The sequence below is a fragment of the Epinephelus fuscoguttatus genome, linkage group LG12, assembly GCF_011397635.1.
Source record: "Epinephelus fuscoguttatus linkage group LG12, E.fuscoguttatus.final_Chr_v1".
In the NCBI taxonomy this organism is placed as follows: domain Eukaryota; kingdom Metazoa; phylum Chordata; class Actinopteri; order Perciformes; family Serranidae; genus Epinephelus; species Epinephelus fuscoguttatus.
In genome coordinates, this window is record NC_064763.1 from 5,167,745 (window position 1) to 5,182,444 (window position 14,700).

The window sequence follows — 14,700 nt, forward strand, 5'->3', positions numbered from 1 at the left end:
CGACAACAACTATTGAGACAAAGGAATACCTTTTTGAACCAGAGTATACAAAGGATGAACATTTGTGGAGGGAGACTGAACAGACCAAAAGGAAAGAGGGGAAACTTCTGTGGAAACTGAAGGCCAAGAAAGAGCACAAACTAACTGTGTAAACAAACCCCTGCTCACAGACACAGAGAGCTACTGCTGCCCTGAGTGGGACCTGGTTACAACGCAAGTTCAGGATCTTTCTGAATCAGGATGCCAGAGCTTTACACTTTACTAGTTCTTTCTAGGGGTGTAAATTACAAGTTTCATCAAAACATGAAATTATATCAATTCTTTGGATAACAATAAGATATTACTTATTAATTAAGTCTGCCATGATACGATTTTGATTTGATGCCATTCAGGGGCCTGTGATCCATATGAGACAATATTATATGTCCATTTAACAATGTCTGTTACAAAAGAAGCTGCCACCCCTTTCTTTTTTACTTTTGGCCATAAATGATAAAAACAACACACAAATAATAAGTACAGTTAAGTTCACTTTAAACTGTCTCCACTAACACACATTAAAAAAAAGCACATGGGATAAGTTAGCTTTCAGGGCTTTCTGTCAGAAATGTTAATTTTAACCCAAACCATCATCTTTTTCATAAAACTTCAGGGTTATCTGGCTTAAAGCCCTGAAGGCAAACTTTTCCAAACAGCCAGAAAACATGGATTAACAACAAGATCATTTCACAAAAGTATCATATTCAGCTCAGTAATAACTGTCAAGGTTCACGGACCAAACAATTGTTTTATGCTAGTCACCCATTATTAGCTTAAGCATGTTTACATTGCATAAAGTACCCTAGCAGCTAGTGGATTTTTTTTCCTCTACTCATAGAAATTACAACAAATTACTCATAACGTCATTATTTTTCTTACTCACTGTTGGTTTAAGTCACTGTATCTCCTAACAGAACAGCTTAGCTGAATTTCAGCCTGCAAGCACATTTTTTTAGCCCAACATTGTTAGCCCATAGCCCAACAGAGCAGCCAATGTTTCTGTAGAGGGAAGTTTGGGAGGCAGGTACGTCATGTTTTATCTTGTCACAGTATTGTTTACATGCCACATGTGTTCTGTCTGCTGATCCATTTTTTCTCCATAATTGATAATATTTCCACACTACTGATTTATTCCCGGGTAAATAAGTTTATCCTCATCGTCTTTCTCTTGGTCGCTTGCCATTTGCCTGCTGCTGTTTGATGGTGACACAGACTTTCAAAATAAAGGCATAACCTAAAGATGACAATATAAATCAATGTTTTTCCTTTGCATCAATGATACTGGATCGTTGATCACTGAATTAATATATTGATCCACAATGATGGATCTTTATGCCCCTAGATTTTCGGTGAGTGGTGTCATTTATTTATAGGTATTTAGTGTCACTTTACCTGATGGTTGGGTACAGCTGTGCTCCTCAGCAAGTGTCTCTCTGGCTTATTTGGCAGTGGTTTTACATAATCCTCCTGAAAGAAATGTTCACTGCAAGTTGTGTCAGTCTTGCAGGTGGAGTGTTGATGTCTGTATTCAGTGTAACTTGCCACAGCTGTTTTAATTTCTTTGTTTGAACAGCCCAGAAAAACACAAGCATGCACCATCTTAGAAATCTTTAGAAAAGAGAAGTTTTGTTTCAGTTGGATCGCAAAACAGCACTTTCAAACCCAAACAGCTGACGTGCAACATAACACAGCGCATAGCATAGTTGGGCATTTTTGCATAGAAACACAGAGGTTAAACAGTTGAGAACATGTAGTGCCAAAGGAAAGGGCTGTCTGACAGCAAGGTAAAGCAGTGAAAATATTCCAAATATAGCATCCCCTTAGACTGACATTAAGATTTTTAGGTATGCCTTTTTTTAAGTGGCTAAAATATGTTTCAGGTGTGCTAGTCCCATCTGTTTCTGCAAACAGGGAGCGCTGTATGTAATACAGCTACTGTGTGTAATACACTTACTATAGACAAGTATCTTATACAGCCTCACTTCAAAATATCCGAACTATCTCACTGAAGAATGTCATCAAAGTATACTTGCCTGGTTATCAACAACAAAAAAGAGCTGCATAGGTCATATTTATTAAGATATTACTTTCATGATATACTGTAATACTGTTATTGCATTACATTAACATTAAAATGGTGTTATATTTATTGATTGGCAATTAACATCACAACTGCTGTGCTACTTGCTCACTACCTGACTAAAATTGAGGTAATTATCTTAATCATTTATGTACAAAAACACTCGCCACTCTGTTGGTATTATATTAGCAGCAAACGGACACAACCCACTCCTTTTTTTCCCAAACATCAAACAGTACAAAGTGTTTCTTCTTCCACAAAACCATCTTTGACCCAAATGTGGAGACACCAGTGTGCAAAGAAAGAATCCTTTAACCAGACAGCAGCCAAGATTTATTCTTTTGCTGTTCCGCCAATTGACAGAATTAATGTTTTTTAACTACAGCTGAATACATTTGCCAGTGACAGTTGTCATTAGAAGGTGGTGAAATCGACCGTCACCAGCTCAAACTTTCATTTGCTACAGTTTGTTAAGACTTTTTTTCTGACAATGTCCTGTTATAATGTATCATAGTTAAATGTTGTGAAATACAACATACAACAAGACAATTCAGTTATATCTGTGGGCTTCAAACTTTTTTTTTTTTTTCCCAATTAAACAGATTATCAGAGCCAAAGTGTAGAAGCTTTAGCTGTGGTTGAATCATTATGTCATTTCTTACAGCATTGAGAGAAAGGACATTTGTTAAGTATAAATGAAGCTGTCACAGATTATTACTTAAAGATAAGTGACATGCTGAAAATTGGGATAACTATTCACGCTTCATCACCTTCTGTGTCAGCCAAGGAATAGAAACAAAGAAGACAAAGCATTCAGCCCAGAGGCTGCTTGTTGTCTTTCTCCCCTTTAAAAACCTTTTACACCATCCATTTGTCACATATCCTGACACATCTATTAAAGCTAAATGCTTTCTATTGACGCAGAATACTAAAGTAGTAACTAATATGTTGGATACCATGTACAGTTATTTGTTTGTAATGGACATGACCATTTGAATTAGTAAATGAGGGCAACAGCAAGGACACAGGTGGTCAGAGAAAAACTGTGTGTGAGGTGTGAGTGCAGAGTGATTTTAATGCCTATGCAAATGAGAATAAACTTTAGTACACAGATCCGACCAGGAAGATGGATTGGATCGCATCATACTGGCCTTAAATTAACTGTCAGGACAGCTGTAGATGACAATCAGCTGGCAAGATGAAATGAGATGCAAAGACTTAAAGATGAAGTCATGGGAATGTTTGTCAGAGATGCTTATGTCAGAGATGCATTTGGTAGAAAAGCTTAATCACATTTAGTCACAGTCTAGTTCTGATACATGTCAGTGTCAAAGTGTAAAGGGGGCCTGAATCATTCATATCATGCTGGAGAAACTGTTCACTGAATATATAAGTGAGTCACTCACACACAAACATTCTTAAACCTGATGTGCTCTTTCAGTATTTCCTATAAGTACCCCTGAACCATTGGTGCTGCTTACCCCACCACGGTGCCTCACAGCCAATCGCACGCAGCAGGGAGTCCTGCTCACCTGGATCCCGCCTGCCAATCATACAGCACCTATCCAGCATTATGTCATGGAGTTTCGCCTGGGGGAACGATGGGAGAGTTTGGACGACAGCATTCCTGCTGGGGAGACGGAGTTGCTCGCCCGGGACCTCATTCAGGTAAAGACAGGATACAGACTGTAGACTTTAAATACACAATTATACAAGACCTACATCTGCCAGGTCCAGGCTTAAGAGATGTCTGGGACGTAATGGAGGGTTAAATAAACCTCTATTTTTTCAGGGTCAAAGTTATGCACCACAAGTGTGGCACAAATGTCCACTAAGACTTAAAGATGAACTAATTAGAAATTGGTGATTGAGGGTCAAAAGTCACTGTGACCTCACGAAACATGTTTTTGAACTCCAAAATTCATACACTAATTATGAAAAAAAAATCATACAAATTTCATACACCACTTCATCAGCATATAGGATATACTAATAATGAAGTGGTGAAATTTTTTATCTAAAAAGGTCAAAGGTCAGCTTCACTGTGACATCATAACATTCTGCAAAAACACTTTTCTGGCCATTATCGAATGTCATATCTCAGAAACAGAAGGGGAGACATTTGGCCAGATGCTGAATTGGTGACACTGATCTTGAGTGTCCACCTTGAAACTGTGCTGATTGTAACAGATCTTCTGTGTTGATGGGGGCAAGATGTGTGTGAAGCAATCATGTTTTTACATGGATGTAAGCTATAAGTGCAACTTAAAAGGCTTGTGGAAGCTTGCAACAGCAAGGTGGTAATTCTAGTTTGATTTTAAAGAGATGAAAGTCTGGGCTTTTAGAATGAGAAGGTCATATTGCCAAATTTTGACAATAAATACAATTTTGAAAGGAATGATGACAAGCTAGCAGCAAAGACAATTTAACCACACTCTGGTCCTTCTCAGAGCCTCTCTCCTTCCCTCTCTGAAACTACGAATGAAAGTCTTAAAGTTATCGGAACAATACAGGGTCTGGGACAGTGGTTTTTCAAACAAAGCCTTTGCTTCCAGAATGGGGAAGACAGACAGGATGCTCGGCCAATCATTGCATTGGGGCCGAATGCAATGATTGGTCAGAATTTTCTTAGAATCGTATGAGAATGGTATAATTATGAGTTTGTATCTCTAATGGAATTCACTTACATTTTAGTGTGCCATCAGTTTATTAATATCATTTTAACCGAAACAAAGAACAGTGTAAAATGTCCAGAAAGGTAAGTGTCGCTTTAAATGGGGGGGAGCTGCAAACTCAGCTGATAATTCTCTGTAGGTTCATCAGTGACCACTTTCATGAAAAGGACAATGTGATAGCAATGTGCCATTGGATACCTTGTTATTATAAAAATATCCATTGTAGCCTCTTTCAGGCAACTGCACTGTTTGCGTCTCTGTATGTTGTTTTATTTCAGTTGGGGTTCTCAAATCTCCACAGCAGGAGTGATGAGTGCAAGTTATCATGATCCATGATTTTACACTGTTTGCTAGTGAAGGTGTAAGAACAAAAAAACTGATGATTAGGTCTGCTTTGTTTCACAGTGCAGAAGACACTTAATTTAATACTTGAACAAAGCTCAACACTGAGGCTGTGTTCAGACTGCAGGCAGAATCAGTTTGTTTTTCAGATTGTACTGTTAATGCTCTAAATAATCCAGATCAGACTCTGCATACATACTGTGTAATAATGTGCTGCCATATCCACCTTGGTTGTCATAGTAACAATGCAGGTGTGCTCACGCTGACTAGCTTCACTTCCTGACCATCTCTGGGTTTTACATTGTGGCATTTCTTGTTTTTACTCCTGTATGTTGTGTCTACCCTGCTGAACACACACATGCTTTTACTCCTGCAGGTCTGCAGGTGGCTTGTACTGAGCATCCCAAACTGAGAGAATAGCAACCGAAACATGAAGTTACAAAATAATACACTGTGTGACTTTGAATCAAGAATACAATATGCTTTAGACGGCAGTGAGTTTCACTATAGCAAAGGAAAATCAATATATCTTTACTGATTTATGAGTTCTGACACAATTCTTCTTTTTTTCACCTTTTTTTCTTCATTTCACATCTTTGCTCATATCGGCTAATTCTCCTCCCATGACATGCTTGAGCTTCTTTCTTTAATCTAACTACCACTGTCAGCTCCATGCAGATGCTTTTATCTCTCCTCCCATTGCACAGCAAACACCCACACACACACTTCTCTCTAGCTCTCTCAATACACACACGATGCATCCAGCTTGTATAACTTTTTTGCTGCACATTTCTTACTGCATTGGTTGTGGTAATTTGACCAGTTTGCTCTGTTTGGCTGTCTCCACCTAAGTACTGGTATGATGTTTGGTTTCACGCTTTTCTCCACATTCAGATTCTCAGTCTTTGCTGACAGTGTAGGAAACGTGTGAGCTGACAACTCAGTCCACAGCATATTTGGTAGAAGTTTTTGAGTGTTACGCCAACAGAACAGTAAAGTAGGTATTGCACCCTGCTGAAGTGTCCTTGAGCAAAACACTGAATCTCTGCCAGCTCCACAGCTGCTGTTCTGTAGCTGACCCTACACTGTGGAGAGCACAGCCAGCACCAAGAGAATCAAACAGGTTCTAAAAGGTTTAATGTGTCTTTTCATCATGACTTAGCCATAGATGATTTATCCATCTTAAGACACATTAATCATCCATTATGAGAGTCACATAATCAATGCTTTTGCTCCCATTCAGTTTCTGCTGAAATTCTTGTCCTCTTTTTCTTTTTAAATAGTATTACTTGTTCCTCCTTAAACGTGTTATCTCATCACCACACAGCCTTGTGATATGATTATATCATATCAACTTGAAAGCAATTTGACAAACCACATTAAGCTTCTATTAATTATGGTTTACATCATTCTGCTGCCTGAATAAAAAAAATAATTGAGATTATTTTATATTAGTAAACTACATGTATGTCATCCAAACTTCTCTTCATTTGGTGTTTACAGATTGGAGAGTCTTTCTAAAATTTCTATGAATAAAAATTTAGGGGAAGATGTGAGATATCACTAGTGTGGAACAATCTCCAAAAACACTAATATTTTCCCATAATACAACTCTTTAAACCCAGCCTGACACGATTAGTGAATTCTAGCAACAAAGTAAGGAAGACACAAATGTAGACAAATACACACCAGTGAAGCAGGGAGAATAATGCCAGGTTCACACAACACAACATTTCTGTCTGTTCTGACAGTCGCTATGTCACATTAGGTGATTGTGGAGTCATAAAATCATGCTGTGACTTGGCCGACAGACATGATAGACTACACGATGGTCCACACCAATCATCCCTGGTCGTCTTTCACAATGTGTGTGATGTCATAGGGTTATTCTTGTCCTCCTCTTATTACTTTTACTATTATTTCAGTCACTGTGTCTGTTCATGTGCCAGTTGAAATGTTGTAGTCACCTAAAAAGTGCTACCAGATGGCAGGAGCTACATTTAAAGTACCATAGGCAAATATTCAAGTCACTGAATCCTCCACAACAAGTTCCTGCAAATGTTTCACAATAAAAGCCTATTTAGAAAATGAAGAGATTCTCTCAACCGAAGTTATAACAGGATTTTAATTTTATACAGATACAGGAAGTGTTGAGTTTGAAATGACAGCGCAATGCATTAACTCTATCAAGGCAAACGGGAGCGGATAAAATGTAAAAATAGAAAAATACAGAGGAAATAATAAATAACGGGCCGTTTATAATGTAGTCTGTTTCAAATGAAGCTGGTGCCCTCTGCAGTTGTGGTGAGTAAAAGCCCCGCCACTATTTTTTAATTTTCTTACATTATGTCCCTCTCCATTATGTGGAAAGAACATTCTAGCTTGATGCTAATGGCAGTACTAACCAGGTCGATAAAGTGCCTCTGCTGTTTCACGCCGGCATTTTTCCCTTTTTACTCTGTATGGTAACATCCCTACAGGAAATATCTAAAAAGCTGTGGTGTTGTTGTCATACAGTTGTCCACGGCAGCAGATCACTCTGTGTTCCTACTGGTCAAAGTGACAGCTGTGACGGGACAAGTCCTGAAAGACAAAAAGAAAATCAAACATGCTAGACTTTCTGTTGAAACGTCTTGAGGTGTCCCAGACGTGGCGTTGGTTGTCGTCTTCTGTGACACACTACATGAGTTGAAACGATGGATTGCCATGTACAACACTTATTGTCAATTATTTCTCACTTGAGTTCTCCACTGTTGCCTTCTCCATCATCTCTTTTCAACCTGCACAATATGACACGCCCACTGATGTCATCATGGTTCGCAATTCAGGTCAAGGAAAACCTGCTCTCTTTTTTTGGTTTCCAAACCAGTTTACTTTTTGTCAAAATGCTCCGAACGGTTCAAAATTAGGTGGTACAGGAACCAGAATGGAACCTGTAACATGTTGGTTGAAAAGAGGTATATGACATCAAGAGTGTGATTTTGTCAGTTTTTAGAAGGCTTCCTCCAGAGCCAGCTGTTTTCATTAGCTGTGAGTTCTATGTGTTTTGTAAACTGATCTTTATGTGTAAAATTAATGGAGTGCCCCTTAAATAAAAAATTGGAATCATGCCGAATTCAGTTTTCATTTCATGACTTCTAGGTTCCATTGTGTCATTCATGTAGGACTTTTGGCTTTTAAACACTGAATGTGAACTGTTGGCTGAGGTGCACTGTTATTTTCCAAAGTCAACGTGGCTCAGCTGGCTGCTCTTTGGAGACACAAACTGAATCCTACAGCCTGACTGACTGAATCTTTCTGACACCAGACATGAGTTTAACTTCTAAAAGTAGATCTCTCTGTTCCTACTGTAGGAGGCGTGGTATGAGTTCCGTGTCATGGCCGTCATGGATGACATGATCAGCGAGCCTAGTAACGTAGTAGGAGTGTCCAGCACAGGTGAGCAATTTCATCACACTGCACTGTAATTTCACTTGTGGTCATGATTTACAAAATTACAAAATTTTACAAAATATAAGCATTATAATGCATGTAAAAATGAATCAAAGGCTGAGAGAAGAAGCTTGGCTCACTGCCTTGAAATGGAGATTTTCTTGTCGATGCTGGGATTCAACCCAACAACCTCTGGCAGGAACCTGCATCTCTAACCTCAGGCAATCTGAACATTTCTGAGCTGAGGAGGGGCTGTAGATGTATTGCACACACAGCAACTCCAACTTTACATTTTGCCCACTCAGCACTATTAAATTTAAGCTGTCTTTACATACACACTCTTTTGTACCATCCTGAAAAGTATGACATCATCGTTCTGCCTGTCTCCCATGGATTGTGTTGGGCTGCTTTGTGCTTAAAAAGGATCCATTAAAGCCTGTCTTTTCTTAGTTGCAACACTGAGAGTCTTTTTAAATCTAAAATGAAACCCCTTAAAATGTGATGTCACTCCCCTGCAGAGGTCACTGAGTGCACATCATTTGAGCAGCTGTTGGTAACATTTCTAGAGAAGATTTGCTCAGGAAACCTTGGATCTCTGGAAGTACTCTGCTTCCCTCTACTGGTGAAGGTGGACAGCTGTGCAATGTGGTGATCAAAGCCTCCTGCTTGTTTCTCTGTTGATCGAGTATAAATATGACTGCCTTTTCTGTGCATATTGTCAATCGGCATCATGCTCAAAACATGATGTAGGTACACCCTGTCCTCCCAAAGATAACAGTGGCTGATCAGTAGTTATTTCAAGCACCAAGGGACAACACTCTGCATTTTGCTGTATCATGCTTCGTTGCAGCATATAAACCACTCTAACAAGCATGAAGGCCAGCTCCAACATTAATAACAGAGGGCAGTTCAAAAGGTTGGTAACTCTATCCACTTTATTCCGAGCCCCCATGATACCTTGCAGCAGGTGTAGGTGCAACTTCCAGTGCTTTTTCCAGTGCGTAACAGTACGCTAATCCTTTTTTTTCTAGAGCGACTGGGAAATAAAACCTGTGAAACACACCACCTGTTACACCTAAGATGGAATAGCGTGATGTTACCTCTGTCATCTCTGACAGCCATCTGAAAGCATTGGTAGTTTTTATGATTAATGATTTCTGACAACTCATAAACACTGCTGCTGAGTGAAACATGACACAGAATTTAGCAGCACATCTTGGTAATATCAATACTATAAAGTAGTAGTATAATGAATAACTTTAGGCATTCCTTTTATATGATATGAAATAAGTATGGTAAATCAGTAACACATCCTGAGTGGAAATGACTAAGCACGTAATTCAAGGTATACTGCTAAGTTTATTTTATAACAGGAAACCTACTAATGTAGGTTGAGAATGTAGTCAGACAGGGACAGGGATATCATGTAGTGATGTTGAGTGACAGACCTGTTATTCTAGATGTCACTTTCAAATTCTGTAAATTCTGATCTAATACTTATCCGCTCTCCAGACTCTTTCCGTTTTATTATGCCTAATGTCATTTCAAGCATGGCAAAAAAATAGAGTATACATAAGAGTAGTGGGTGCATGAGAAGATCCACTTGATTTAGTAAGGAATGGTGCGTTTTATTTTTTTAAATGGGACAATCTGGCATTAACAGTGTGCAGTACAGGTGGCTACCTATTCCTTTTAGAAGCTGTACGATAGGTAACAGAAGCAATCCCTTTTTGTTCTGGGTGCATGTTTACTGTAACACTGTTGTTAAAGCAGCAAATGTCGCTTAGTCTGGTTGTTATAGGCATGGACAGCGCAACAGGTACTGGAGCTCTGTAAGGACTTTTTTTTTTTAATGCTAATTAACCATTAGTTAAGTATCTGTTAAAAACAAAGTAATATTTCCTAAATTTAAGGAGAAATACTTTAAAAAAAAAACTGTTGGCAGTTAGTCATCAAGATTTACCACTGTGACAAATCATAGACAGTCAATAGGACTAATTACTGCCGCTATCACACCAGAAGTTTTACCCATAATCATTTCTACAGTAGCGCCCTCAGGAATAAGGTGAATACCATGAGTGTAAAGAGAAAGGGTTAAGGAGTAAAAGGTTCTGCACATTGTCATCTTTATTATATTGGCTGTGTTTTCAGAATAAGAATCAGAATCAGAAATACTTAACTGATTCCCAAGGGGAAATTGTGACTCGTTACAGTGGCTCCTATGTAAAGAATAGTGAATTATAAGAAGTAAGAATAACAGTATGAAAAAAAAGTATGTGAATATAAAGCAGTAAAATAAAATGCAAATGTGCTTTGGAATAGAAATAGAATATGCACTATGCTACAGGGTTTAACACTAGTACTTAAGATATTAAAATATTAAGATAAAATATTTTACAATTTTATTAATAAAATATATTCTACAGTAGTATTTTATAGTGTATTCTGTAGTTGAGGTATGTGGAGGTGGGGCATTGATGTCACTGGCAGTAGGGGATGGTTTTTACCGCAATGAAGATATATCCGTGTGTGTGTGTGTGTGTGTGTGTGTGTGTATGTGTTAGGCGAGTGGATGGGTGATGTTGATGGATGGAGCCCAGCATCTGTGAAATGAATCAATTTCTAATGCTATTTGTCTTTCTATTGAAATGTACTTTGATAGTAGGAGATGCCACTGGGATGTTGAGAGATTGTGTCTGTTTTTCCACGTTGGTAAGTTAGTCTTTTTAGTGATTGTTGGGATGACCACTATGGGTTGTTCATACTCATGCAGTTCAGCTGGGGAAAGATCCCCTAGCAGACATACAGACAGGGGTTTAGCACCAAATTCTGGGCCCTTTGGATTAGCAGTCTTTGTGAGCCCCCCATCCTTCGTCTCTTGATCCATGTCTCTATCATGCACCTTTAAAAGTTATTTTTTACAAAATTTGTTTTCTTTCTTTCTTGTCTTCTCTGTTTTTGGAACCACAATTTCCCTTTCTTACGGAAAGAAGTGTACGTGTACATGACAGTGTACGTTGGTGCTTCAGCAGCATAAGCAGTCATTCATTTGGCTCTTGCTGCATTTAGAGACCAATCTCATACCCCTTTTCCACCAAAGCTAGTGCATGTACAAAGCTTCTTATACACAGATAAATCTGCTAAGAATTGGCTATAGACCTCTTTCCCATTGCCAGTAGCAGGAGCCATGTACGAAGCTCTGCAGTAGACAAGTATGCCTATCTGTTTTTTTACTGTGTGTCATGTTCAACATAACGTGCAGGCCGGAAAACAGGTCAGTAAACAGTAGAAAGCAGCATGGAGGCCTGTGAAAATGTTACAATGGTTACCTCTTTATATATATATATATATATATATAAAGAAATATATCTCTCACTTATTCAGTCACTGGAACGATTGGAGCGATTGGAACGATGCTTGGGTGCTGATTGGACAGAGACAGATGGTATTTTGTGGTGGCCCATCATTGCATCTCAGTGGTTAAGGAGCTTAAATAAGTGTGTTCACCGGGATGTTGTGTTTCCATCACTGCTGATTGGAGCCAGAACAGATAAATACCCATGACTACTGCAAAGTCATTTGATCTGGGAGTGAATGCTGATTGTAACTTTTCCCATTACATAAAAAAGCCAGATGTTAGCAGGCGTTAGCAGGTTTTTTGTGTAGTAGGAAAGGGGCTCTATTAAACCATTTTGTACCTTTAATGTTTGAGAGGGACCTCAGAGAGTTTCCACAGTTTTTTATACAAAGTTCAGTCTTTCAACCATTTCATTCAGACAGATTTTATTTAATTTTGGCATGAATCATTTAAAAATTGCAAACAAAACCAAACGTTTCATCTGTTAATAGCCACTGATGATTTAGAAACAGCATTCATGTCTGTTTTTCATGTTAGGCCATGTCTATCTGCAGATATTCCAGATACGCCTGATACAAGTGAACATCCTGGTTTTCTCTTCTGACTGAGATGCTAGCTCTTACAACCAAATCATTAGCATATCATGTCTCTTACAGACTGTTCTGACTCATCTGAATGGACAAGTATTTTGTCTACTGCTGTCCTTTGGTGTTATTTGGAATACAGTTAAGCTAGAGGATATTTATGAGAAAAAGCACTGTGGTATGCCTGAGATGGTGGTGACACTGTGTGTTTGCTCACACACTACTGTGTTTTTGTTCTTGTGTAAAGCCTCCTACAGACAGCGAGTTTTTAGCAATCAGTGCAAGCTACACTGTGCGACATGGATCTAATAAACTTACGACATCAAGTTTAATTTATGCAGACTGTGTGCTGACAGCGCCTACTGAATCACAGGCAATGCAATAGCTTCCCATACTGAGTGCGCAAGGATGCTGCACGGGTTATTACTTTTCCAACTGTGAAGCACAACATAGAGGGTCACATTATTAAATAACGTTTATAAGTTTTGTGTGCACTGTATACTGTGGTGTGTCTGTGTGTGTTTGCTAGCTGCTAGGTTGCTCACCTGGCAGCTGCAACTCCGCCACTATTTCCTTCCATGCTTCGTCCTTCTTTATGCCATCATGGTAAGAGCTGGAGGACACATACAGGCAAGGATTCTGCTGCCACAACTCCACAAGGTTTTCTTTTTTGCTGGAAATCCCACACATTTCTTTAAGTATGTTTTGCCTCCATGGCAAGCTGCTATCCCTCTGTTTGTTTGGATTTAGCACCAGTGCGTCATTTCATGCTGCATTTCTATTGGTTGGTTAGTAGACAATGGCCATCCTTGAACCTCTCTAACTAAGCAATGTAAGACCACCTATTAGAGCCACCACCAAAGATATCACCTCGTTTATTCATGCTGGTCATCTCTCATCTGGGACGGCCCAAAATCGCAGTGTATACCACGTTCAAGGCAGGAGTGAGGAGTTTGGGTTACAGCTACTTTTCTAGATCATGGTGTCTTCCCATTAAGTCTCCATCCATTCAAAACTGTGTTTTGCACATAGTTATTTCACTTGATGTTTGAGCTTCACTGTATAGAATGATGAATGTGCAGAGTTTGTTTTCACATTCACACACTGAAGGACGAAAGTTTCACTGAAAATCTTAGTGTAACACTCAGATGTATCAGCAGGATTTATGACATCACAGTTCCTTGGGGAGTCAGTCGTGGTCCAGTAATCAGTTGTGATGTGTTGATGAATACTTTAATTGCACGTACACTGAGAATGGTACACTGGTGGAAAAAGTACGAAGATCCTTTAGTTTAATGCCCATGCAGGATTTAGGGGCATCTATTGGTAAAAATGGTATATAATATTCAAAACTATGTTTTGGATTATGTATAATCATCCAAAAATGTGAATCATTGTGTTTTTTGTTACTTTAGAATGAGTTGTTTATATTTTCATACTAAGTGGGTCCTCTCCCACAGAGTCCGCCATGTTCTTCTACTGTAGCCCAGAGGGGACAAACCAAGCACTGGCTCGAGGTTAGAGCTTTGATTCTCTGCCCGAGCCTGACAGGGCCCAATGACTTGAACCCCACAGATTGGCACTGTTTGTTCTGCCTCCACAGCAGTGGGAGAGATGTGCATAACATGCAGTGAAGAGTGGTGATCATCATCTGTGTGCCGCATCGCCATGGATTGCCATGCACACGAGACGCACTAAGGGGCGCAAGCTGTTCTGATGAACCTGTTGCGCACAAGACAACAGACTATTGAAATAAGGAAGAAAAGAAGCAGAGGTGGTGCAAGGAAACACATCAGCCCTTAGCTTGTAATCAATGTTTTAATTTTTTTTAATTATGATATATAAAATATAGTATAATAATTTTTGGGGACGTGGACAGAAACTGTGCAGGTTCATGTATGGTCGAGCCTGATTATTTGGGCCTCATCAGAACTCTACATGAAAGAAGGCCATTTGCATCTGCGCATTTTCGCTTAGCCCACCATAGTTCTTCATGCTTGGCACACCGAAGAAGTTTCCATTCTGCAACTTCTCTGCTAGATGCCATTAAATCCTACACACTGGACGTTTAAGTAAAAGTAAGAACACCATAGTGTAGAAATATTACTACTACTACTACTACTACTACTACTACTACTAATAATAATAATAATAACGAATAATTATTTTTAGCATCAAAATATAATTGAA

The 14,700-nt window shown here is 39.0% G+C and overlaps 1 protein-coding gene across 4 annotated transcripts in view; it reads left to right on the forward strand.

The window, feature by feature from the left end:
• Positions 1-14,700, forward strand: part of LOC125897946 (protein turtle homolog B-like) — a 290,905-nt gene that overhangs the window by 235,584 nt on the left and 40,621 nt on the right. For all 4 annotated transcript variants that reach the window (XM_049591468.1, XM_049591470.1, XM_049591469.1 and 1 more), the window contains exons 14-15: positions 3,561-3,787; positions 8,490-8,574. In XM_049591468.1, the coding sequence (XP_049447425.1) occupies positions 3,561-3,787; positions 8,490-8,574 (312 nt within the window). The remainder of the gene's footprint in view (positions 1-3,560; positions 3,788-8,489; positions 8,575-14,700) is intronic.